General features: G+C 36.9%; 1 protein-coding gene across 2 annotated transcripts in view; it reads left to right on the forward strand.

The window, feature by feature from the left end:
• ITGAV (integrin subunit alpha V) overlaps positions 1-25,293 on the forward strand; it is an 87,784-nt gene that overhangs the window by 12,107 nt on the left and 50,384 nt on the right. For both annotated transcript variants that reach the window (XM_036858216.1, XM_036858214.1), the window contains exons 3-4: positions 21,557-21,648; positions 24,121-24,235. In XM_036858216.1, coding sequence (XP_036714111.1) covers positions 21,557-21,648; positions 24,121-24,235 — 207 coding nt within the window. The remainder of the gene's footprint in view (positions 1-21,556; positions 21,649-24,120; positions 24,236-25,293) is intronic.

Genomic DNA, 25,293 nt, shown 5'->3' on the forward strand with positions numbered 1-25,293 from the left:
TGTGGACTGTTACATTTGATATCATGACCAGTACCAAAATGAGTGTCGTTAAGCCAGTTCTTCATAGAGATTGGGTCACATGTTTGCTTTTTTCCATTTGAAACTATCTACATTAAACTTTGTTGTTTTTTGCATGTATGGCTGGCATTTGGAAAACCCCAGGAGTATGTAAATAGGCTCAATTTTACCACAAATAGAGAAATATACCTGTGATTCAGGATATTATGGGTCAGGGCATTTATATCTTCTAACAACATGTGAACACTAATAAAAAAAAATGTTGAACTGTTCAGATATATTTCTGTATTCAACACCACAGGTTTTGTGCAGTGCCAGATAATTTATTACTGGTCTTTTTTGAAATCTGGCTTTAGTATTATTTTTATTGAAAAAATTTCAGACAGTCCAAGAGGGTAGACAGTGAAAAAATAGGACTTGTTCCCATTAGCCTGCTTAGAGGCAATCACTTTAAATAGTTTCTTTGATCTTCCTAGAATTTTCTTATTCCTATATATCTGTACATCCTTAAAAAAAAAAAACTCGCAAATAGGAATATACTAAATATTACTATTAGGTACCTGACTCAACCCCCACCCCTCCCTGCCCAATATAATCTCTCATAGACATATATAGATTTAACTCATTCTTTGCAAACCACTGATAGTATTCTGTTTTATAGTATATATAGCCTAAATTATTTAACTCATATTTCCTGTTGATAGACATTTAGATTGTTTCTGTTTTTTTGTAATTTTAAACACTGCTATAGTGAAAATCTTATACACAGGTATTTGTGCAAGTGTGTGAGTATGTCTGTATGATAAAGTCCTAGCAGGATTTTTAGATCAAAGTATATGTATTGTTTTAATACTACAAAGCTACAGTAATCAAAACAATGTGGTATTGGTACAAAAACAGACATATGGATCAATGGAACAGAATAGAGAGCCCAGAAATAAACCCACACACCTATGGTCAATTAATCTTCGACAAAGGCGGTAAGAATATAAAATGGGAAAAAGACAGTCTCTTCAGCAAGTGGTGCTGGGAAAGTTGGACAGCTGCATGTAAATCAATGAAGGTAAAACACACCCTCAAACCATGCACAAAAATAAACTCAAAATGGCTTAAAGACTTAAACATAAGACATGACACCATAAAACCCCTAGAAGAGAGCATAGGCAAAACATTCTCTGACATAAATCGTACCAGTGTTTTCTTAGGTCAGTCTCCCAAGGCAATATAAATAAAAACAAAAATAAACAAATGGGACCTAATCAAACTTACAAGCTTTTGCATAGCAAAGGAAACCATAAAAAAACCCAAAAAGACAACCTACGGAATGGGAGAAAATATTTGCAAATGATGTGATGACAAGGGCCTAATCTCCAAAATATACAAACAGCTCATTCAACTCAACAACAAAAAAACAAACAACCCAGTTGAAAAATGGACAGAAGACCTTAATAGACATTTCTCCAGAGAAGATATACAGATAGCCAGTAGGCACATGAAAAGATGCTCAACATTACTAATTATTAGAGAAATGCAAATCAAAACTACAATGAGGTACCACCTCACACTGGTCAGATTGGCCATCATTAAAAAGTCTACAAATAACAAATGCTGGAGAGGGTGTGGAGAAAAGGGAACCCTCCTACACTGTTGGTGGGAATGTAAGTTGGTGCAGCCACTATGGAAAGCAGTGTGGAGGTTCCTCAGAAAACTAAAAATAGAATTACCATATGATCCAGCAATCCCATTCCTAGGCATATCCCTGGACAAAACTTTAATTCAAAAAGATACACACACCCCTATGTTCATAGCAGTACTATTCTCAATAGGCAAAACATGGAAACAACCTAAATGTCCATCAACAGATGAATGGATAAAGAAGATGTGGTACATATATACAATGGAATACTACTCAGCCATGAAAAAGAATGAAGTAATAACATTTGCAGCAACATGGATGCAACTAGAGATTATGATACTAAGTGAAGTAAGTCAGAAAGAGAAAGACCAATACTATATGATATCACTTTTATGTGGGATTTAAAATATGGCACAAATGAACCTATCTACAAAACAGAAACAGACTCATAGACATAGAGAACAGACTTGTGGTTGCCAAGGGGGAGGGGGCTGGGAGAGGGAAGGACTGGGAGTCTGGGATTAGCAGATGTAAACTGTTATATATAGGATGGATAAACAACAAGGTCCTACTGTATAACACAGGGAACTGTATTCGTTATCCTGTGATAAACCATAATGGGAAAGAATATAAGAAAAGGAATGTCTACGTGTGTAGAACTGAGTCACTTTGCTGTATAGTAGAGATTGGCACAACATTGTAAATCAGCTATACTTCAATGAAAAAAAAAGTATATGTACTGTTTTGATAGAAATTGCAAATTATTTTTCACAGAAGTTTACACCCCTCCAGTGTTTTCTGACATCCATGCCAATACCATTTATCACCATATTTTTTATCTTTGTCAATTTTATATTATATATCATATCATTATTCTATGTATTATATATGTATAATTTATATATGTAATGTTGTATTATTATATTATTTTATATTATATTAATTTGTATTCCTTTAATTAACAGTAAGACTAATCATCTTTGCATTTGTTTGTAAGCCATAGTATTCCTTTTCCTCTGAGCCACTTTTAATATATTTGCACATATTTTCTGTTGATTAGTGGATTAAAAAAAATGAATCTCAGTTGATGGCACTCCATCCTTTTGGTTACTTAGGCCAAAATTTGGAGTCATGCTTGACATAAAATCTCAGCAAGTCAGAGTCTAACTGCTTCTTTGTCCTTCTGCTGCTAACATCCTAGTTCAAGCCACCACTGTCTTTCACCTGGACTGTTGCCCTGGGCTCCTGAATTAGTAAAGGAAAGAGATGGCACACTTAAATTGGGATAGTTTGAGGAGCTTTTAGTAAGGGGACTATTCACAAAGTAAGTGGGCACTAGTTAAAATTTGGCCTCTAAGCCTGAAGGGAGAAAGGGAAGGGAGCAGTTACCAGAATCCAGGCAGTGGAGAGAGCCACGTGAGGGAACTGTGGCTTTTGTCAGAGGACAGTAGCCAGCCCAAGGTGACTGGAAGGAACATGGGAATAAAACCCTGGCCTCGCTCTCCTTCCTCCCTTTCACCTCTGTGCGTGCTCCCCACTGGCTGAATCCAAGTGGGAGCCAGCGGGCCTGGCTGCCCGTGAGTTCACGCTGGTCAGCGTCCTGGGCAAGGAGCAGGGTGGGGAACGGTGGAGAGGAGACCTGGAGGGGCAGAGGGAAGAGAGCCAGCACCCCCCTCGCAGTTCTCCCCGATTCCGCCCTGGGTACCCACTGCTGTTTGTTCTCTAGAGCAGCCAGAGTGATTCTTTTAAAATATTCAGATTATGACACTTCCGTTCAGATTCCACTAATATCTCCCCATCTGTCCCGCAGTAGCCGAGAGGACTGAGTATTCCAGCCCACCATTTCTGTCTTAACCTTCATCTTCTAGTGTTCTCCCCTCCTTCATGCTCTTCCAGCCTCACTGGACCTCTTTGCCGTGGCTTGTGAACAGTAGGCACATTCCCACCTCGCCTTCCCCTGGACTGTTTCCATTGCCTGGAGCATTGATTCCCCCAGTGTACAATGGGTGCTCCTCCACCACCCCCTGTGGGAATTGCTCAAATGCCATCTTCTTAGTAATGCTCTGACCAGCTTATTTAAAATTCCAGTTCCCCCTTTCCCACTTTGTGCTTCCATCCACTTCTCAGCTTTATTTTTTCCTTAGCGCTCACATTGCTATAGAAGTTATTTATTTTTAGTTAATGCCTCTTTCTTTCAATTAGGATATGTATTCCACCGGGATAGTTTTTATCTGTTTTGTCCACTGCTGAAATCCCAGGGCCTAGAACAATGCCCGGTGCCTGGCACAAGTGGTACCCAATAAATTGAATAGATGGATGAATGAATCATAAGAGCTTTTTCTATAGTGTGGGAATAACGAAAGTCCTTTCGTTATATGTTTACAAATATGGGTTTTTTGTTCTGTTCTCTTTTTGTCCTTGCTTATGATATTTCTCTAATCATTTTGTATAACCTCTGAGACTCCTCTTATGAAAAGAATATACAAATTGACTGCATTTTTTACATTGGAATTTTTATCCAAATAGTGTTTGAATTTAAAAGAGGAGAATATAGTTTTCAATAATCTAGTCATGAACATGTACATATATCTGGACACAACACCATTAGACTGTGTCTTGACTGTGGAAGAAATGCTTACAACTTACAGAATCCACCTGAACTTTTCTTACACCTCTGTCCCATCTGAACCCAAACACATAAACATCTCTGCCCCACTGATGCCTTTTATCTTCTCCGTTATCTCGAGGGAGATAGTGGCTTTTCCCTCTTTCTCTCCCTCACCCCTGTCTTGTGTTGGGAGACAGTAGCTGAGTGGATAAATGTGGTTTCTGAAGGCAAACTGCCTGGGACTCAAGCCCCAGCTCTGTTGTTTACAGCTGTTTAACTTGCACAAGTTACTAACAGGTTACTACCCTCTCCCTGACTGACATGGTGTCCTCATCAACCCTGCTCCATAGGAATGCGTTAAATGGAATGAGGTGATTTACATGTGTTAAGACATGTAAAGTGCTTAGTGTAGAGACTGGCACACTATCATGGCTCACTTAGTATAAGCTGTTTTATATTTTTATTACTTCTCCCTTCTCAGGAACCTTCTCATTTAACTCTATGTTCCTGCTTTTCCCCTGCTCCCTTCTTTCTCTTTTTTTTTTTTAAACTTTCAAACATGGTTAAATTTTTCCTACCTGAAAAACTAACCAAAACAGCTTTCCCTTGAGCATGTGTCTTCTTTTAGCCATTTTCCTTTCTCCTTTTCTTCACAAGCAGGGTATTGAACACGGTGCCTCTCTTCATCACCTCCCATGCTCAGCCCTTTCAGTCTGGCAGCTCCCTAAGCCCAGCCCAGCAGTGGCCCGGACTGAAATCGCTGGTGGCAGCCTACTTCAGTGGACACTTGATCCCTCATCTTATTGAACCTCTCTCTTATAATTCACCTCACTCTCCATTCCTTCCTTATTTAATGTCTCCACTCTTTGCCTGTCTGAAACTATTGATATCTTGTCCCCTTATTCCTCCTAACCTTTTAAAAAAAATTTTATTGAAGTATAGTTGATTTACAATATTGTGTTAATTTCTTCTGTTCAGCAAAATGACCCAGTTATACATATGTATGTATTCTTTTTCATATTCTTTTCCGTTATGGTTTGTCACAGGATATTGAATAGAGTTCCCTGCCTCCTAACCTTCTTGATACTCTTGTGGAGTTTACCCTTTAACTCTTCTTTCTTCATTCACTCCATCCATATTTGCTATACGTTGTTGTGTCATGAAAAGGAAATAGGCCATGGAGTCACACAGGCCTGGGTTCAAATCCAGCCTCTGCCAGTCTTCCAGTGTTACCTTGGGAAAATTACCTACCTTTCCACAGCTGTACTACATTCCCAGGGTGATCATGAAAAGTTTCAACTAGTTAGTTTATTTTCTCTACTTTATTGTGTTTCTGAGTCCAGAAGAGATTTTAGTGCTTAAAAGGGCTCCATCCTCATGTTTTTAATATTTGGGAAGTAAAATTTATAAAATTATTTGTTTAAATTAGCTCTTACATGATATGGTAGATATTGCAACTATTCATTAGTATCATATTTCTGGGAATAACCTCGAATTTAGGTAAGCCCCTGTGACTTTTGCTAGCCAATGAAACATGAGCAGAAATGTGTCATTTATGGGTGGAGGTGTTTAGGAGTTGGGGCATTGTTCTGCTTCTTCTCTTACCAGATGCCATAGTGAATAGTGATAGTGTAAATAATAGAACCTCCCTCAGCCTGGGTCCCTGAGTGAGGAAGACATGAAAGTTAGACTCTTACTGACCCACAATGTATGTGTATAAAGTAATCCTTTGTTATTTTTGACTAATAGATATTGGGGATGCTTGTTACTATAGTGTAATATAGCCTAACTGAATAATACACGTAGGGATATTAAAGTTGAGTAAAATTATCAGTGGTCAGCTTTTGGAAAAGGGCTATTAAAACCCTTTCCTATTCTGTATGCCAACTCGATCTTCTGTTAAGTTTCTTGTTCTGTTTTACCGGGTCCTGAGTGGCTAATTGACTAGGTATCATTGCTTATGCTAAGAATAAGCCCCTGGTTGGTATATCGCATTTAGACTGGGAGAAACTGTAAATAGACTATAAATACCTGATGGGGAAGCCATAGCTTTGGAGTTCCCTGAGTGCAGTGACTCTTACAACTGGCATGTCCTTTGCGGGAACTCTGAAAGCTCTGGCTGTGGGGTCATTACAAGAGATACCATTCCTATGGGGCAGGAGGCGTTGAAGCATGGGTAGCTGCTGTACCCACCAGATCTTGTTTCTTCACATCTGAGCTGTCTCCTGATGAGGCAAAGAGAAGAGCTCTGGACAGCTGTGTGTACTGCTGCACAGGGAGGTTCCTGTAAGGACTCTCATCAGGGAGGTTATGCCTGGTTCTGTCCTATAGCCTCTAAATAGACGGCTGCTGTGTGTAGCCTTTGGTAGTTTTGTGAGTCTGAAAGTTTAGTTGAGCCCCGAGAAGCCCTCCTGATAGTTGTTGCATCAACATTTGAAGTTTGTAACTGTTCGAAGTACTGCTCTAGGCTCATTTGTTTCTTGGGCTATTTCTCTTTAGAAAAAACAGAATAATGACTTTATCCCTTCCTGTGAAAAGAACAAACTTCAGCTAGCTCCAGGATCACAATAAAATTTTTTACAGTAAGGTACTTTTTGGAGATACTATAAATGCTTGGTGTTAAATAGTATATTATCAATGTCCTTTCCCATTTCCTTCTTCTTCCTTTTAGATCAGGTTCTGCTATACAGGCTGTCAGTGCACTAAGTACAGCTCTTTTTCTTCATTTAGCTGAAATTTATACTTGTTTTCTTTTCTTTTCTTTTCTTTTTTTTTTCTGGTTATCTTATGATGTGTTTGTTTTCCTGATTAGACTGTAAACTCTCCAGAGAGGGAACAGATGTGTTTCTGCCCACCATTGTGTGCTAGTGTATGGAGAAGTGCCTGGCATATGGTAGGTTGTATATGTGTGTTTATTGCATGCAGGTGTTGGGTTCTTCGTGCAAAGCAATAAAAATTCACTTTGGCTAAATTTTGCTGAATAGGAATTTATTGGCAGGATATTGGTAACTTGATAGTTTTCTGAAAAATGGGCAAGAGAAGCTAACAGAGGAACCAGTAGTGTAGGGTTTTATTGCTATTGGAATTGCTCTTACTGACTATGGGGCAACACCATGGGAATAATTTCTTACCCATCCCTGGCTCTCTGCATCACTTGCTAGAGATTCAAAGTTTTTATGGTAGTATCTGACTGAGTCTAAGCAATATGCCTATGAAAGTCAGAGAAAGTCTATCTTATGTGGCACAGCTAAGAAATGATAGATTAGAGCTTGTTTAGGGAACTAAAACTTAGGGTCCTTCAAAAGAAGAAAAAGAATAGTAGTAAGAGAGTACCTTTTTCTCTTTTGGGTTGGAAAAAAAGATAATAGTCAGAAAACATCCTTTACAAATCCAGTGTGTATCTGTTACTGTTCAATAATTCATGGACCAATTTTATGTTCTGTTTACCACAGATATACCTAGATATTAGATGGTGTATAATTTATTAGGCCATTTTACTGTGCCTCGTCACATGCATTAAGACATGTAGTAGTATCTAAGGAAAAAAGTCTGGATTTTGGTATTAGGATAGTGTAACAGTTTCTTAGCTCTTAAGGAGGAAAGATGAATACTTTCAGTGTGCTTTTCTTCTTACTGCAGGGCATGATTTTGGGTAGAGGGAGAGGAAGGAAGATTTCAAAAATATGTTTGGAAGACCAATCTAAATTTACTTCACTTTAACTCTGAGCAGTAGACACAAATAGATTTATACCAAAATAAATGAGGCATACCTGGAAAGTATCTAACTCTGCTTGGGGCCTTTGAGGAAAGCTTCCCAGATCGGTTGGTGATATTTTAGGTAGCTAATAAAAGATGAGGTAGAATTCACCAGATGTGGAAGAGGGTTCCAGGCAGAGGAAACAATATATGCATAGATTAGTAAAAGATGTTTATGAAGGAAAATCAATAATTCCATGTGACCTGCATATATGCATCTATCTATAAGATGTATATGTGTAATGTGAGGGAGTTGAGAGCATGTTGAGAAATGAAGCTGGAAGTAAACTGAGGGAGGATCTAAATGAACTTTAAAAAGATATTCTAAACCAGCAGTCCAATCAAATAAATTCACCATCAAGCCTAACACATAAGAGCACTGTATTAAAAATAAAAGGATCTAGAGCTCAGTGGGTAGATCTTGGTTCCTTGCCATGCTAAGTAGATTTGATGTGAACATTACAGAGAAAGTAACACTTTCAGTACCCATTCTATTAATTTTCTTAATCATTATTTTTGGTAGAATTATGCAAGTTACATGAAATAATGAATATTATCATATGGTTATCTCCAAAATATTGTAGACATGCCTTTTAAACAATTAAGGGATAATGTAGGGTTCTGTGATGAACAGTTTAATTTAGCAGAAAATTCAATCCAAGATGGTAAGCTTACTTAGTGCTTTGATTTTTGAATGGTATTTGTGCATTACTGAGTCTGAAGGAACAAAAGGAAACCTCAGTCTAAAATTTCTTATTTCATGGATTTGTGAAACTTAGTGCCCAAACATGCTCTCTGTTAATTTTCTTTCAAGCTTTTTACTTTTGCTTGTCTTCTTTGTTTTGTTTTGTTAACTTCTAAACATAAACTTTATTACATTTCTAGTTGTGTCCTTTTGTATGATTTGTCTTCTTTTTCTTTTTCCTGCTGATTTTCTTGATGTAATATGTAAAGAAAACCACAACTAGGGTGTAAAAAGGAAAACCTAGTGTCTTATTTTACATGCCTGTATAGTGATTGAAATATTATATCTTGCTTCAAAATACTAGTTGCCCACTTGGATTTTTAAACCCCTTCATCTAGTGACTCCACAAAATTTGTAGGTTTTAACCAAGGTTTGCATAATGGCTGAAAACTGATTTTTCTGTAAACTGACAGAATAATCTGGACTTTGAAACATTGTTGAATTAGTGAAAATTAAAAGATCATTTTGGAGTATGATTTGTTTTGTACTAAGATGATTTTTTTAAAAAAATTAAGGTATAGTTGATTTACAATATTATATACGTTTCGGGTGTATAACATAGTGATTCACAATTTTTAAAGATCATACTCCATTTATAGTTACTATAAAATATTGGCAATATTCACTGTGCTGTACAGTATATCCTTATAGCTTATTTATTTATTTATTTATTTATTTATTTATTTTTTAAAGACTGTGGTGTGGGATGGAGTTTTTTTTTTTTTAAATTTATTTATTTATTTTTGGCTGTGTTGGGTCTTCATTTCTGTGCGAGGGCTTTCTCTAGTTGTGGCAAGCGGGGGCCACTCTTCATCGTGGTGCGCGGGCCTCTCACTATCGTGGCCTCTCTTGTTGCGGAGCACAGGTTCCAGATGCGCAGGCTCAGTAGTTGTGGCTCACGGGCCTAGTTGCTCCGCGGCACGTGGGATCTTCCCAGACCAGGGCTCGAACCCGTGTCGTCTGCATTAGCAGGCAGATTCTCAACCACTGCGCCACCAGGGAAGCCCTAGTTTATTTATTTTATACATAGTAGTTTGTATCTTATTCCCCTACTCCTAAAAAAAAGTAGTTTGTATCTTATTCCCCTACTCCTGTCTTATTCCCCTCTCCTGATATAATCTGTTGTTCTCCAGTAGAGAATTATTTAATTATTTATTTATTTTATACATAGTAGTTTGTATCTTATTCCCCTACTCCTAAAAAAAAAGATGATTGTCATGTAGAAAACACAATTTATCTGAATGTAGATGCGGGAAAGTAGAACTTAAGCAAATCTGCTTTAGTTTAAGGATTAATGGTCTATGTATTTTAGGAAGTAAAAATATTCTAAAACTGTATTATGCAAAATACAGTTCGTTGGTACAGATTTGTTGGTATGCAAAACAATATCAAGAATATTTATGTAGCAGGCTAGGGGTAGTCTGTTATCTCAATTTTGTCTTCATGCCTCAGTTAGTTTCATATTGCTGTCATAACAAGTTACTATAAACTTGGAGGCTTAAAAACAACACAAATTTATTGTCTTCAGTTCTGAAGGTCAGCTGTCTCACTGGGCCAAAATCAAGATGTCTGCAGTGCTGCATTCCTCTTGGGGGCTCTAGGGAAGAATCTGTTTTCACGCCTTTTCTAACTTCTAGAGGCCACCCACCTTCCTTGGCTTGTAGCCCCTTCCTCCGTTGTTAAAGCCAGCAGTGGCTGGTTGAATCTTTCTCAGGCTACACCGCTCTGACACTGACTCTTCTGCCTCCCCATTGTGACTATATCAGACCTCCCGAGAAAATCTGGAGTAACCTTCCATTTCAAGCCCCTTAATTTAATCACACCTGCAAGGTCCCTCTTGCCATGTAAGGTCACATATTCAAATGTAAGTTTCCAGGGGTTAGGACTTGGACATCTTTGGGTGGCGGGGTGGGGGGAATTATTCTGTTACCACAGTGCCCTTTTAAATATTTTGTTTGATATTGGTTATACTATAAGCTACTTTAGGCACAACCATGCTTATGTAAGTCGGCCTTGTTCCCTCTCTTGTTGTTTTTGCTTTGGCTCTGTGGTTATGGGGAATGCAAACTAGAAGGTGATGGCTCACATTCAACCTCTGACACGCACTAGATGTGACCTTGGGCAAGTGATTTAAGTTTGCCAGCCTTAGTTTTCCCCATCTATCAAATAAGCATAATACCTACCCTTCAAGTTTGTCATGTGGATTTAAGGAGATAATGTCTATGAAGGTACTTTACAAGCGATGAAGCAGTGTACAAATGAAGAAAGGATAGTTTACATCATGCCCATACTACAGTTGTGGGGAAGTGAATGATTATGGAAAAGGAAAAAAACTAAAGATAATTGTGGATATTCTTAAATGGATTATATCTTGGTTTGTGTTGTAACCTCTGTTATGGTGGCATTTGGGAAAATCTCCTTGCAGCATGCTTTCCTTTTTTAGGAAGCAGATGTTACTAACAGACTGACCCTTGCCCAGTTTTCTTAATAGTAAGTCTTTTCTCAAACGCTAGACTGATGATGTGCACTGACAGAGGAGAACATGTAGCACCTGGCACGGTCAAAGTCTCTTTGTGTAGAAAGACGGGCTTGCCTGCATGATTGTTAAATACGTCCCTTAATAAAAGGAGAAGCACCTATGTTTATGTTCCAAATTCAGTGAATGGATGTCACCTCTCACCAACAATATCTGTTCTAGAGAAGGTCAGAAGTCACATCACTGCCCTGCCACCGAAATGGCTTGCTGGAACACTTATAACCTGTTCCCATAAGGGCTTGGCCGTAGGCTGGGCAAACCCTGGCTGTGCCAATTTTCCAGTCAAGAAAAATGCTGTGGAGTATTTTCTGGATATTACTGCTCTTTGTATTTAATAGAAAATAGAAAACTTAGCTGCTCTCTGGCCTCTCTGCCATACAGTTGCCAACTCATTGCAATTAGAACAATCAGGCCATCTGAAAAACAGCCTCCTAAGTTTGCTTTTGTCCTCTAGGTGAATTTTCTGTCTTTCAGAGTGGTGTCTAGATATCTGTCCAGTTGCAACAGTCCTGCAAATTAGAAAGTTAAAGAACACAGAGAAAAATAGTCTCCCTTCTCTTTGTTAATACAAAATAAATTTATACTAAAGAATTATATATATGTGTGTTTTTTAATGAAACTGTTTCTCCTGATATAATCTGTTGTTCTCCAGTAGAGAATTATACAATTGGAGAACTGGCAGGCAACCTAGAAATCAATTAATCTAATTCCTTTATTACTAGTTAGTTGTTATTTTAACTCATGCAGTTAGTTGGTATTTTAACATTTTAAATGTTTTACCAAAACTGAGTTCATATGTTCCTTTAAACTCATCCTCTTCCTGGCCCGTTTTGACCTGACTCACACCCATTATTTTAAGACTTAACATGGACTTGGGGTTTTGTTTTTTTTTTTTTTTTAACTTTAGTAAAGAGTTTTTGTTTTAAAATGTTAGATGCTTTCAGGATCATTTCCTTCTCATCACTAGGAGGAAACAAACCAGCATTGATGGAGCAGTGGGTGTTTTCAAAGGGCCTGTATTCTTCGTGCTGGCTCCATGAGAAGCATCAGAATTGCTCACGGAAGGAAGGAGAGGGAGGGAGATTTTGATTCTCTGTTCCCTGTGGTGGTAATAATTCAATAAATAAATAAATTCCAGTCCCCAGTGAAATGAGCTTCATCATATTTTCTCTGGCTCTACTTTTCTGACTCTTCTTGTTTGCTTTTAGAAAACAGTTATATCTAATTTTATATAAAAGATGTTTTTGGATAGCTCTAGGTAAATTAGTATCACTTTCTCATGTTCATAGACTGTGATTTCAGAACTTATGTTTAGATTCACAAGTGATTAGTTTTTCAGTAGTCTGTGGACCCAAACACTGGATTTAGAGACCTTTATCTCTTGTTATTTTAAGTCAATGCAATTATGCTTCTAGAGACATTTAAAGACACTTTAAAGTTATACAGCAAATCATCCTTGCATTAATACTGATACCTAACCACTGCATATTGTCTTTCAGAGTTTCTTAAATTAAGAAACTGTATTTTCTTACTAAGTCAAAGAAGTTATTAACCTCCATTTTGATCTTCAGTAATATCTGGAATTTTGATTTTTTTAATGAATTATTTTTCACAGTATTCTACTCTAGTAGTTTGAGTACTAGGAGTATAATGGTTATTGAATATAGGAAGAATAATGCTTATAAAAATTGCTAGGAAGAGCTTGCTCAATTTAAATGTTCTTGAATTTCATGAACTAAAACTCTTTTATGTGTGGGAGATGAAAATGTAAATAAAGTTAATTAAGAGGGGATGTGGAAGCTGTAACTAAGCTTTTGTATGTGAAGATTATTGGATACGTATCCACACTACTTTTTTTTTTACCTTTTAAAACATGCAAATAATGCATATTCATTGATTGAAAAAATGAGATAACTTTGAGGGGCAAAAAGAAAATAAAAATCTCTCAAATCCCACCACCCAGGAAATCAATAGCCATAAGATATATTTGGATGGGTGTGTATAACGTGTTTGTGCACGTACTTTGTGGCCTTTGTATATACTGTTTGTGTGTGTGTGTGCGTCTGTGTGTATAAATATGTAAAATTATAATTTACTCAATTTATGTCCTATTGTGTTGGAGATAGATTTTTTTTGCTGTTTTTAAAATCTATTATAACAGTGCTTTGAACATGTTTATTAAGTGTTTGTTCATATTTTAAATTATTAGGATTAATTTCTAAAAATGAAATTTGGAAGTCAAAGGGATGTGTGTTTTTTAACGTACATTTGATAGATATTTGCGAAGTAAGAAAACATCGATACAACCTATCTCTGAACCAAACTTGATATAATCTTTCTTAGTTTGGTGGGTGAAACATTTATCTTGTTTTAACTTGCATTTCTGATTTCTAATGAGGTTAAGTCTTTTCTCATATGTTTATTAGCTCTTTCTGTGTTTTTGTTTTGTATTGTCTATTTGTATTCTTGGTCTATGTCCCTTCTGATGTATCTATTTTTTTTGTTAATTTTGAAAAAGCCTTTATTAAATACATGCATTTCTGTTATGTGGCAGCTACTTTTCTACCTGACAAGTTTGTCATTTTTTAAAAACAGTTTTATTGAGATATAATTTATCATAATAGTCACCTGTTTTAAGGGTACATTTTAAGAGTTTTGCAGATATTATTGTAATCTAATTCCAGAGCATTTCTGTCACTCTCTAAAAAGAAACCTCATGTTCATTGCCAGCCACTGCCCAATTACACCCCCACTGATGTTAAAATGTGCTATTTAGGTACTACTGAAAAATGCTGCTAGTTACAATTATGTCACCATTGACTGTAATACACATTCATATTTCAAAGATGTTGATATCTGAATATTTGCAGCTCTGAGTCAATGAAATACATTATTTCACAATAGCATTATGTTACAAATACATGATACTAGCAGCTGTCTGACTACTTTTTCATTTTCTCTCATATTTCTTTTATAGTATTTGTAACTCTCTGAAAATATCTTATGTACTTGTTTATTATTTCTCTCCCTTGAAAGCAGGGACCTTATCTGTCTCATTTAACTGCTATATTTCATGCATTTAGACATAGGAGTTACCCATGATTTATTTATTTAAATGAATGATCAAAGAGATTTCTTTCTCTGTCCTGTTAATTTTCACATAAATAAGTAAACCATATTGGGAGATTTTTCTTTCAGGCAAATTTGTTATAGGAAGTGTGACTGAGCAAAAGTGATGTTTGAGGTAAAAAGCTGCTTAAGGAAACCTGTAAATTGTCTATTTTATTAAAGGGTGAATATGGGATGGCATTTTTTTTTTAATTGAGGTATAATTGACATACTAGTTTCAGGTATACAACATCATGATTTGATATTTATATATATTGCAATATGATGACCACAATAAGTCAATTAACATCCATCTTCGTACATAGTTACAAAATATTTTTTTCTTGTGGTGAGAACTTTTGAGATCTGCTCTCTTAGCCACTTTCAAATATGCAGTACAGTATTATTAACTATAGTCACCATGCTGTACATTACATTGTTTTAATAGCCACTTTTTTGGGGCAAAATATAAACTCTCTGAGGACCTACATCATTATTTGTAAAGTAACAAATGGGAGCTGAATGACTAAATACAGGTCACTTCCAAATAAAAGTTTACTGTTTTGCTTTTCTAATGTTTTGGCATTCTTCTGGCCTTTGGCCTTTTCAAAAAAGGTGATGTCGTCTTGTTGTTCCCAAGGATATTCTTTAGGCATGAAAAGAAGAAACAAAAAAATGTAGCTTTAGGGTGATAAGGTAACTTTGTCTTTAAAAAAAGGCATCTCCTGTAATTCTCCAGCAAGTTGAATGTTCGACAGTGTCTTTTCAAACACTTGGAGGAAATGAGAAAAAAATGAGAGGAGTTGGTGGTTACTAATCAGCGGGCAGAGTCTAAAGCTATGACAGTTGGCGTTACCCAATATGCTTCTGTCCTGAAGTCTTCCATCATGGGAGTCTGATAAAGTGCAACTGGCAAGTTTAAAAGCTGACCAAAATAGATGTTAAATTTTCAATTCTCTGGTGATGTACTTGCTAATTAACTTTAAGGTTCTCTAGCAGCATTTTCTTCTATGAATTTCTGAAAGTGATAGTATGGAGTCTTATGTTAATTTATGTAATACGGGGCAATTTCTTCTCAATTTTGCCATTGTGTGAGACACTCTTTTTGCTTTTAATTTACTTGGGAGATCAGAGCTAATATTCCAAGGTGTTTTACAGAATTATGGACAGAAATCGTTGTTCTTTCTTGACTGTTCCCTGAGGAAGCATTTCCTTCAGCACTGGAATTTCTGCTGTTGTCTGTATTCTATATCCCTTTCAAGGTTGGTGGCATGGTCCAAGCAGCCTGGGGAGTTCCGGCATCACTCGAAATGGTGACTCAGGGCTGTGACTCAAAATATTTACTTCCGTCATGCGCCCTGGATTAGCTGCCAATTTCAGCCAGGTCATGAATGAACTTCTTGTCAGTGTGTTTGGAGAACAGGCTTTCCTTTTCTTTCTCCCCACCCACCTCTATTCACACTTCCTCTGAGTGAAACTTCTGTCTGAGGTTGAATTGGGTATTTTAAGACTTGGTCTCTGGGAAAAAAGTTCTGATTGGTAAAGAAGAACTTCCCATTGAGCAAACTTCTTAAAAAGATGGTAATTTGAGGTTGTGACCCTGTTGAAGCTGAAGGCGTTCAAAGCAATGGGTGATAACATATTTTTTGGAAAACTGTTGACTAAGTTTTGGATACCAATATATGCCAATGTGTTATAGCCAAATACATTTGACTTCTTGTGTTTGTTAATGTAATTGAAAACACCTTTAATCACTTGATGCTATAAGATATGGCTGTTGTCTTGGTTTTTCAAATGTACTTTTTATTCAAAAAGAGCCATATTGCCTGATGTTTTTTCACCCTTGACTGGTGCTGCTTCATTTTTCTTAAATGCTGTGGGTAAATTGCTTGCCATATTGGTAAGAACTATGGATTTTTGTGCTCCATAATACTTGATGATAAAAATAAAACCAAAATATATGTAAAATTTCTATTTATTTTCCAGGACATTTTTTTAGCTTAAGCTAAACCTGATGTCCACAAAGGCAGGTAACCATAATCATAATGGTAAGGGATGTTTTTGATGCTTTTTTTTAAAAAACAGGACATAGAACATGGTAGCAATGAGAAGCACATACTACTTGACCGTGCATAGCAGCGTCCTATGCCACCACTTACAAATTTAGAGAAAAGTCCATTTGTTTAGGAAAAAAAAAAATTTATGGAAGCAGTTTTTCAAAGTAGTAGGAAGAGAATGGGATAACAGTTTACAGAGGAAACTTCTCTTCCTCCTTTCAGAAATATAATTGAAGAAAAATTGCTTAGCATAGAGGGCAATTCAAAAATGCCATGAAGTCCACTCGTAGTGTTGCATGAAAGCTCTTGACCACTGTTCCCCTCTAGACCCTTTTCTCTAGTCACAGTGAACAACTCACAAGTCTCTAAAAAATCCAAGAATATCCACTCCTTAGTTTCTTTGCACAGGATCTTCTCTTGGCCCAGAAAGCATTACCTCACTTGTACTCTGCCACCCTTTTCCCAGTACTCTTTACACAGTCCTCTACCATTGCTCCACTGTAATTACTTGTTCCCATGACTGTCCCTTGTATCAGATATTTCCTTCAGGGGCAGACTACCATTTCATCATGCGTTGGGGTCATGGACAGCTACACCTGACTTTTCAATTAGGGTTTGGATCAAACATGGAAGCAATAAGGTTTTCTAGGTCAGAGGCCCTTGGGTACAGAGGCCTACAGGTGGGAATGAGCAGGGCTTGTATAAGGGACTGGGGACTCAGGGTAAGGGAACTCTTACATATAGAAATAAGTTTATCTTGGAATCTTGATTAAAATGTAGCCATTAGAATAATATTCTATATTACATACCATTTTCCAGAAGGTTTATCATCTTCATTTAGCAAAGAGCTCATGCTCAGATAGCTTATGATGAACTTCCGTGTATATTGGAAGAGGAAGTAGATGTGACTTTGAGGGAATATGTAAGTCTCTTAAATCAAAATAGAAATATTCCTAAACTTGAAACTGAAGGAGATACAGGGGGTTGATTAAATAAACTGCTGTACAGCTGTATAATGTTGTACTCAACAACAATGAAAACGGTACTGTAGGTCTACTTTTATTGACATATTGTTACAGGGAAAAAAGTATATACATTTATATATATAGTAATAGCTTGAATTTTTTTTAATATTAGCTTAAAATATCTACTTTGCATAAAAGGATATGCATGTATTCCTAAAACAAGTGTTTAAGAATAGACACCAAAATGTGAGCAGAGGATATTTCTTTATGGTGGGATGGTGGTATTTAGATTCATCTTTACATATGGCTTTATTTTGTGTTTTATGTTTTCATTTGTTTTGAAATATTTTTAATGATTATTATTAGAGTAAATATAATAAAGAGTGCAAATAAAGAGAAACAGAAGATATTCTGTTGTTGGCCTTATAGTACATAATATCTGTACTTGCTAACTGCTGTACTTTTATTTTGAAAAATTTTAAACTTACAGAAAATTTGAAACTGTAATACAATGAACAATATACCCTTCACCTAGATTCAAGTATTCTTGCAGACATTGTGAAACTTTACCTCAAAACACTTCAGCAAGCAGTTCCTCATAACTGCGACCTCCCCTTATATAACCACAGTACTATCATCATTGCATACTAGAAACATGTCATTATTACAATACTGTTATCTAATAAAGCCCGTTGTAGCTTGAAAAACTTCTTCAGACACAAGATTCAATCAAGTATCACATCTTGCATTGGGTTGCCATAGATTGTTCTCTTTTAATCGTGGATCTTACTTTTTTTGTCTTTCATGACATTGACATTTTTGAGGAAACTATACCAGGTGTCTTGTAGGCAGGAATATTGTATTGGCAAGAATATAGTGATGTTGGGTCTGCATGTCTTTTTTTTTTTTAACAAATAAATTTATTTATTTATTTATTTATTTTTGGCTGCGTTGGGTCTTCGTTGCTGTGCATGGGCTTTCTCTAGTTGCGGCAAGCGGGGGCTACTCTTCGTTGCGGTGCATGGGCTTCTCATTGCGGTGGCTTCTCTTGTTGCGGAGCACGGGCTCCAGGTGCATGGGCTTCAGTAGTTGCAGCATGCGGGCTCAGTAGTTGCGGCACACGGGCTTAGTTGCTCCACGGCGTGTGGCATCTTCCCGGACCAGGGATCGAACCCGTGTCCCCTGCATTGGCAAGTGGATTCTTAACCACTGCGCCAACAGGGAAGTCCCTACATCTCTCTTTTTTTTCTGAATCGAAGTTTTAGAGTATGAGGAAATACATGGAGTCTTAAATTAATTTGAATACCACCTCTCTAATATGGTACTTTCATTCATGGAAGATTTCCTCTAATATAGAAAAGTTTTGCTTCTGCTTTGACATCTTTAGGGTCTTGCTGAAAAGGCTGTTTTAAATGAAAGCAGAAGCAGGAGGTAGCAGTTGTGATAATGCTGTACTTTTTGTTCAGATACATTAGATCATAAAGTCAGTTCCCTCAGGCTAAGCTTACCTGAGTTTATCATGATGCTTATGGTCTCAAGGCACAGTGAATAAAAGTGAATCCCTCCAAGCACTGACTGTTTCACTGTCATACTGTATTTCTCCTGCTTCATTAATGTAAGGGGGGAAAATGCCTTTATTTCCTTTGTAGAAAAGAATAGAATAGAAAGCCAGTAACACAGTGAGAGAACACAGTTAGCTTGCAGTGGAATTTTTTAAAAATCCTATTAAATAACTTGTAAGCATATTTTTTATGGCTAAAATCCTTGAAAAAACTGTTAATTGAATCCAATTCTTCCAAGGGCTGAGCTTCTTTGTAGTTGTAGGTTAGTCCATTTTGGATATAGCATTTTGTTTTTAGAACGTATATTACTCAAACTGTGCTAGGCTATACTGCAGTAGCAACATGGTTGTTTTTTTTTTTTTTTTAATATACAAACAAATACCCAGATATCAGTCACTTAAGAAAGGATAATTTCTTGCTCATTTCATCATCTTGTGTGGGTCATTTGGCTATTCTTGGTGGTTTAGAAACTTGGACTGAGGCTGCTTCCATTAAGGGATTCCACACCATCTATTCTTTCAACCTCAAGGCTGGGAGAAAGAAAACATGGAGAATACATATCCACTGTTTTTGTTTTATTTTGTTTTTTAAAATGAAATGACAATTTGAGATTTCACATGTAAGTGATATAATGAAGTGTTTGTCTTTCTGTGTCTGGCTTATTTCACTTAGCATAATGTCTTCTAGGTCCATCCATGTTGGTGCACATGGTAGGATTTCTTTTCTTCAGGTTGAATAATGTTCCATTTTAATTATATACCACATTTTCTTTTTTTCATTCACTTGGCCATAGACATTTAGGTTGCTTCACACCTTGACTATTGTGAATAATGCTGCAGTGAACATGGGAGTACAGAGATCTCTTCAAGGTAGTGGTATCATTTCCTTCAGATATATACCTGGAGTGGGATTCCTGGATCATACAATAGTTCTGTCTTTAATTTCTTGAGTAGCCTCCCTACTGTTTTCCATAATGGCTGCACCAATTTACATTGCCAGCCAACAGTGTATCAGGGTTCCCTTTTCTCCACATCTTCTGATAATAGCCTTCTTAATTGATGTGAGATGATATCTTATTGTGGTTTTGATTTGCATTTCCTTGATGACTACTGAACTCATATCCACTCTTAACTGACTTGAATTGGAAGGGACACATGCCACTTCTGCTCTTAGCTTATTGATAAAAATGAGTTATGTGGCTTTAACCTAACTATGGGAGGATGGGAAATGTAAAGGAGCACGTGAACTGTTAGGTGATCTGTAGGTCACTGATGTGTGAGGTCGGCATGTGAACATAGACTTCAAAGGCAAGCCAGCTACTGTTGGGACACCTTGATTCACATGGTAAAAGGCATGTACTAGCTAGTTTGTTCCTCCTTCCTCCCTCCCTTTACTAGTAAATGGTGCCTTTGTGACCACTGACAAAAAACAGAGTGGTGTTTAGACTACAGATAGAGGACTTTGGAAATTGACACATTAAAAATTTTTTTGCAAAACAATGAAAATGTTCAAAGAATTGTACAACTAATATGTTAACTGTTAACCTTGCATCTTGCCTAGATGACGTCTGGCATTATTGAAATGATCATTAATTATGTATGACTCTTCAATTGGTCTTAAGTCCTCAGAATGGAATTGAATAACCATAAGCACTACCTTAGATGGGTGGGGTTTAGGGAGTAGATTTAACCAAACCTTTTGATGATATTAACATGTTGTCTGGCATTCTTAAAATTGACACTTGTCTGATGTATTTGTCCAATACAGTTATTGAAATATATGTTTATAAGGAATGATTATTATAAACAGATTTTAAGAGGAACAGACTGGACTTTAAAAATAGTCTCTCCTTCCCCAAATACTTTATGCATATATTTCTGTAATTTTTTCATCGACCAGATCAAGAGCTTTCTCATGGAAAAGATTTTTATCTTTTTCTTTTTTAATCTACAGTGCTTTACATGAGTGCCTGGTATATCAGGAATAATTTCCTCGATAATGTAGGCTGAAAAATAAATGTTTGCATGTAGTGTGCCAAATCGAATTCTTTTTCCAACCAGCCAAATCATGTCTTCTGGATTCTGACTAACGTTATAATGTCATTGGTAAGATCTTAGTCTTTTACTGCTAGTGTTCTATAAAGGTGTTTCATAGCCTTCTATTTTTGTAAATATCTTCATGCCGCAGAAAGAACTTTTGGGAGTACAGAAGGTAATCATAAGTGTTTGTTTAATAGTTAATTTTCTTATAATTTAGCAACTGGAAAATTTCACTTCCTGTTACTTTTTCACATCTGCATTATGATAATTGGTAGGGTTAATAACAAATCTGAGACACTTCTAAGTCATCCTGTATTTTATTTTTCTGATTAGCTGAAAATCCCCAGTGTGTGTAAAGTATATGAGATAAATAGCCAGTGTACTATTTGATTAATCAAAGGCACACTAGTCATAAACCCGGTTGGATTGAAAGAAACTATGTTATACTAAGTAAGAATATTTTGTTTCTCACCCCTCACAGTTTTTTTTTTAAATTATTTTTAAACTTAATTTAATTTTATTTTAGGCAATAGAGATTATGCCAAGGATGATCCGTTGGAGTTTAAGTCCCATCAGTGGTTTGGAGCATCTGTGAGGTCAAAACAGGATAAAATTTTGGTAAGTGTTTTAGATATTTAATAAGTTAACTTTATTCAATTTATGTGGGAACACAGGAAGTTTTATGCTTGAAAGCTGATAGTAAAATTCAGTGTGCTAAAGGGCAGAGCGTTTAATCAGATAACTTAGCTCTGATCAAAGGCCACCCCTTCTAAGGATACCCTCTCTCTCACCCTTCACAGACTTGGCTTTTGCTACTTTCACCTTCATTCCTACATTGTCCGTTTTTTTTTGCCCTACTCGATGGTTCCCATCAGTTTGTTTCTATCCAGCCAGGTTTAGGAATAGTGTGCCTTTGATTAAGCAAGTGCCCTAGTACCTCCTCTCCTTACGAATAAAACACCCCTGCCTTTGCCTCATCGTCCCCTCTGTTACAGTCCCCTTCCTTTGCTCCCCTTTTCAAAGACTTGTTGAAAGTGGTTTCTATAGTAACCGTCTCCACTTCCTCACTTCCCATCCTCTTCCCAACCCCTCCTGTCAGGCTCAGGTAGGCATGGGCAAGGTCATCCTTGGCTTGCAGGTCAAGAATACTTTTCTTGTCCCCTCAAAACCATTCAACAAGGTCATTTGACCCGTACTTTTTGAAATACTTTTCTTTCCTTGGCTCCTGGGACTCTGTACTTTTTTGGTTTTCCCCTTTACTGCTGGTTGCTCTTTTGCCATCTCCTTTAATAGCTCTACTTCTGCTCAGCTTCTAAATGTTGAGGTGTCTCTGAGCTTTGTTCTGGGCCCTTGTCTTCTTCAACTACACCTTTTACCTAGCTGCTCCTATCCTATCCTGTGGCTCTGAATACAATCTATATATCATAATCCCCAAATCTATAGCTCTAGCTATTAATTCTCCTTGGATCTTTAAAGTTGTATTTGCAAACTACCAATTTGACATTTCCATTTGGATGTCTCATATATTTTTCAAAATGAATGTGGACCAAAATGGAACTGTTACCCTCCATCATAAAGGAAAAACCACAAAAATAAGTATTTCCATATAAACTTCCCTGTCTTAGAAGGCGCGACTCTCTACCCCATCCACCAGCAAGCCCTGTCAGTTCTGTCTCCAGCTTCCGGAATATATCCCACAGCCCTCAATAAATCATCATCTCCGCTATTTCTACCCTGTACCAAGCCACCATCGTTCCTCACCTGGGTCAGTGCAGGGGCTGTGCTCATCTCTCTGCTTCCTCTCTTGCCCCAGCTACAACCCATTCTTTATAGAAGGACCAGAGTGAAGCAGAGCATTTCGCCTGCCTGATTCAAACAGTCAAGCAGCTTTTCATCACCCTCAGGGTAAAAATCTCATGCTCATCCTGGTTTTTATAAGCATCTGCATAATCCAGTCACCAGAGCTGGACTGTCTCTTTAGCATCATCTCACTCCACCTCACGTGTGTAGCTAAACTAGTCGTTTTATTCCTTCCATACCAAGTCATTTCAGTTAGTTCCTTCGTGTTTGTCCCTCTGCCTGTCTTATGCTCATCTTACTGCTTTTCACTTGGGCTGGCTCCTTGTCATTCTGATTTCAGCTCTACTCTCATTTCCTCAGAGAGCCCTTCCCTATTTTAACTACTTGCAGAGTATTTACTATTTTCTTCTTTCTTCCATCGGATTGTGGGGCATCAGGGAAGGATTTGTTTAGGAAGTGAAATTTCGGCAGAGCTTTAAAGGATGTGTCAAATTTTAGCAATTGGAGGCGAAGGGAGAGGTTGAGAATGGTGGCATTCTAGGCAGAAGGAGGTACAAAGAAGCAAAAATATGCAGAAGTGGCAAATACTCCACTCTGGAACACCAGGTACATGTAGAGAAGTGGCAGTGATTTCTTACTTTCAGTTTTTAGGGTAAATATAAAATAGCCCAGTGTTGTCTGCAGTGTTTGTATTAAAATGTTTTGCTTCAAAGGATATTATAGAAAAGTCATTGAATTTTTTCCAGCAAATTAAATTGTTATACTTTGGTAGATTACTGTGCTGTTAAAAAACATGCATTCTACCACTTTTACATGGTGTTGAAGTCTATAACTCTGAAAGCAAAAAGGTCATAGTTTATTTGGAAAGTAAATAAAATAAGCACTGCAAATTCTTTTACTCTCTTCTTACTTGATAAATTATTTGCTTTATAACTTAGGGATATATTCTACACACATGAGAGTGTTATTTAGTTAAAATATTGATTTGGTCTGTGCCCTTCAGTTTAGCACCTAACGTCATCAAGAAAGGTGCTACTCAAAATAATGATTTTGCTATTTTGAAAAAAAAAATACCTAGACTATAAATATGGCCTTTAGAAGCATATGAGAAGAGTACTTTAAAAATCTTTATCCACTACTGTGATAAGGAATTTAAGGTAAAGGATAGGTTTGATTAATTTTTAGAAATGCTTAATAAAGGGATATTGTAATCTGAGGTAGTATAGATTATACGAAACACTAATTTTTTTCAGAGAATTTTTATGCATGGACTACCCCCTTTGATTTCAGGCCTGTGCCCCACTGTACCACTGGAGGACTGAAATGAAGCAGGAGAGAGAGCCTGTTGGAACATGCTTTCTTCAGGATGGTACAAAGACTGTTGAGTACGCTCCATGCAGATCAAGTATGTATAGGAAGTTGACCAGCTTTTACAAAGAGGGTTGGGGAGCCTAGGCTGTTAAAAAAGTGTGTGGGTGTGTGTGTATGTGTGTTAAAATTTGTAGACATACGGTGCTGTTTGATGACAGCAAAATGAAGGCAATTTTATTAATGTAAAGAAATTTCGAATATGCAGTCAACAGGCTTATCTTTCTCCCTAAGAACTAGTTTTCATCTTCCTTGGTCAGTAATGATTAATATTTGATTTTGGAAATCTGCATTTTTAGTCACTATTAGTCAAAAGGTGCTCCCTTGAGCTTCTCTAACAGAGATGCAGACCCCACAGCTAACAATTCTGATTCAGCAGGTCTGGGTCAGGCCTAGCTACCTTCATTTTTAACAGACTGTACAAGGTAATTCTGATGGATACCAAAATGTGAGAACTGCAGCTCTATATTAGTAATGATGTTAAAAGTAAAAAAAAATTGTCATAAGGAGCTAGAGTTTTTATAGGAAGGTGAAACATTGGGCTCAGGAGTCGGAGTCTGAATTTCCTTGCTTTTAATCAGTCTCTTTGTCAGTCTGTTGACTAAGCTCACTCCTCTTGATCTAAAAGATCTCACCCTGTTCTCTAATATTATTTGAAATTTCCAATGAAATTTATATTGTGACTAATGATGATTTTGAGCACTTGTAATTCTGATTATGCTTTTCCAAACTCTGTATACGTTTTCCTTCTTGGAGATTGCAGTCCTTTTGCTTCTCCACTATTGTTGAATTGGCCACCACTCCAGTTCCTCTTTATATCAGAAACATAAAAATAGCTTCTTGAAATGCAGTGTGGTGTTTATACCTGGAGCACTTTTTAGGCCATTACTTTATCTGTTCCACTGGTCACCAGGTAGTGTAGTAGAGAGAATTAATAACAAAAGTGCAACGTGTAAGACTCTTATTGCTAGACTTTTTTTCCATATTAGGCAACTTGTGACACCAAAGGATCTATTTAGTCTTCAAAATTCTAAGCAGTTGAACCTCTGAGAAATTGCAAATGATTTCATTAAACACTTATTTCTTAGCCCACTG

The sequence above is a fragment of the Balaenoptera musculus genome, chromosome 7 (assembly GCF_009873245.2).
Source record: "Balaenoptera musculus isolate JJ_BM4_2016_0621 chromosome 7, mBalMus1.pri.v3, whole genome shotgun sequence".
NCBI lineage: Eukaryota > Metazoa > Chordata > Mammalia > Artiodactyla > Balaenopteridae > Balaenoptera > Balaenoptera musculus.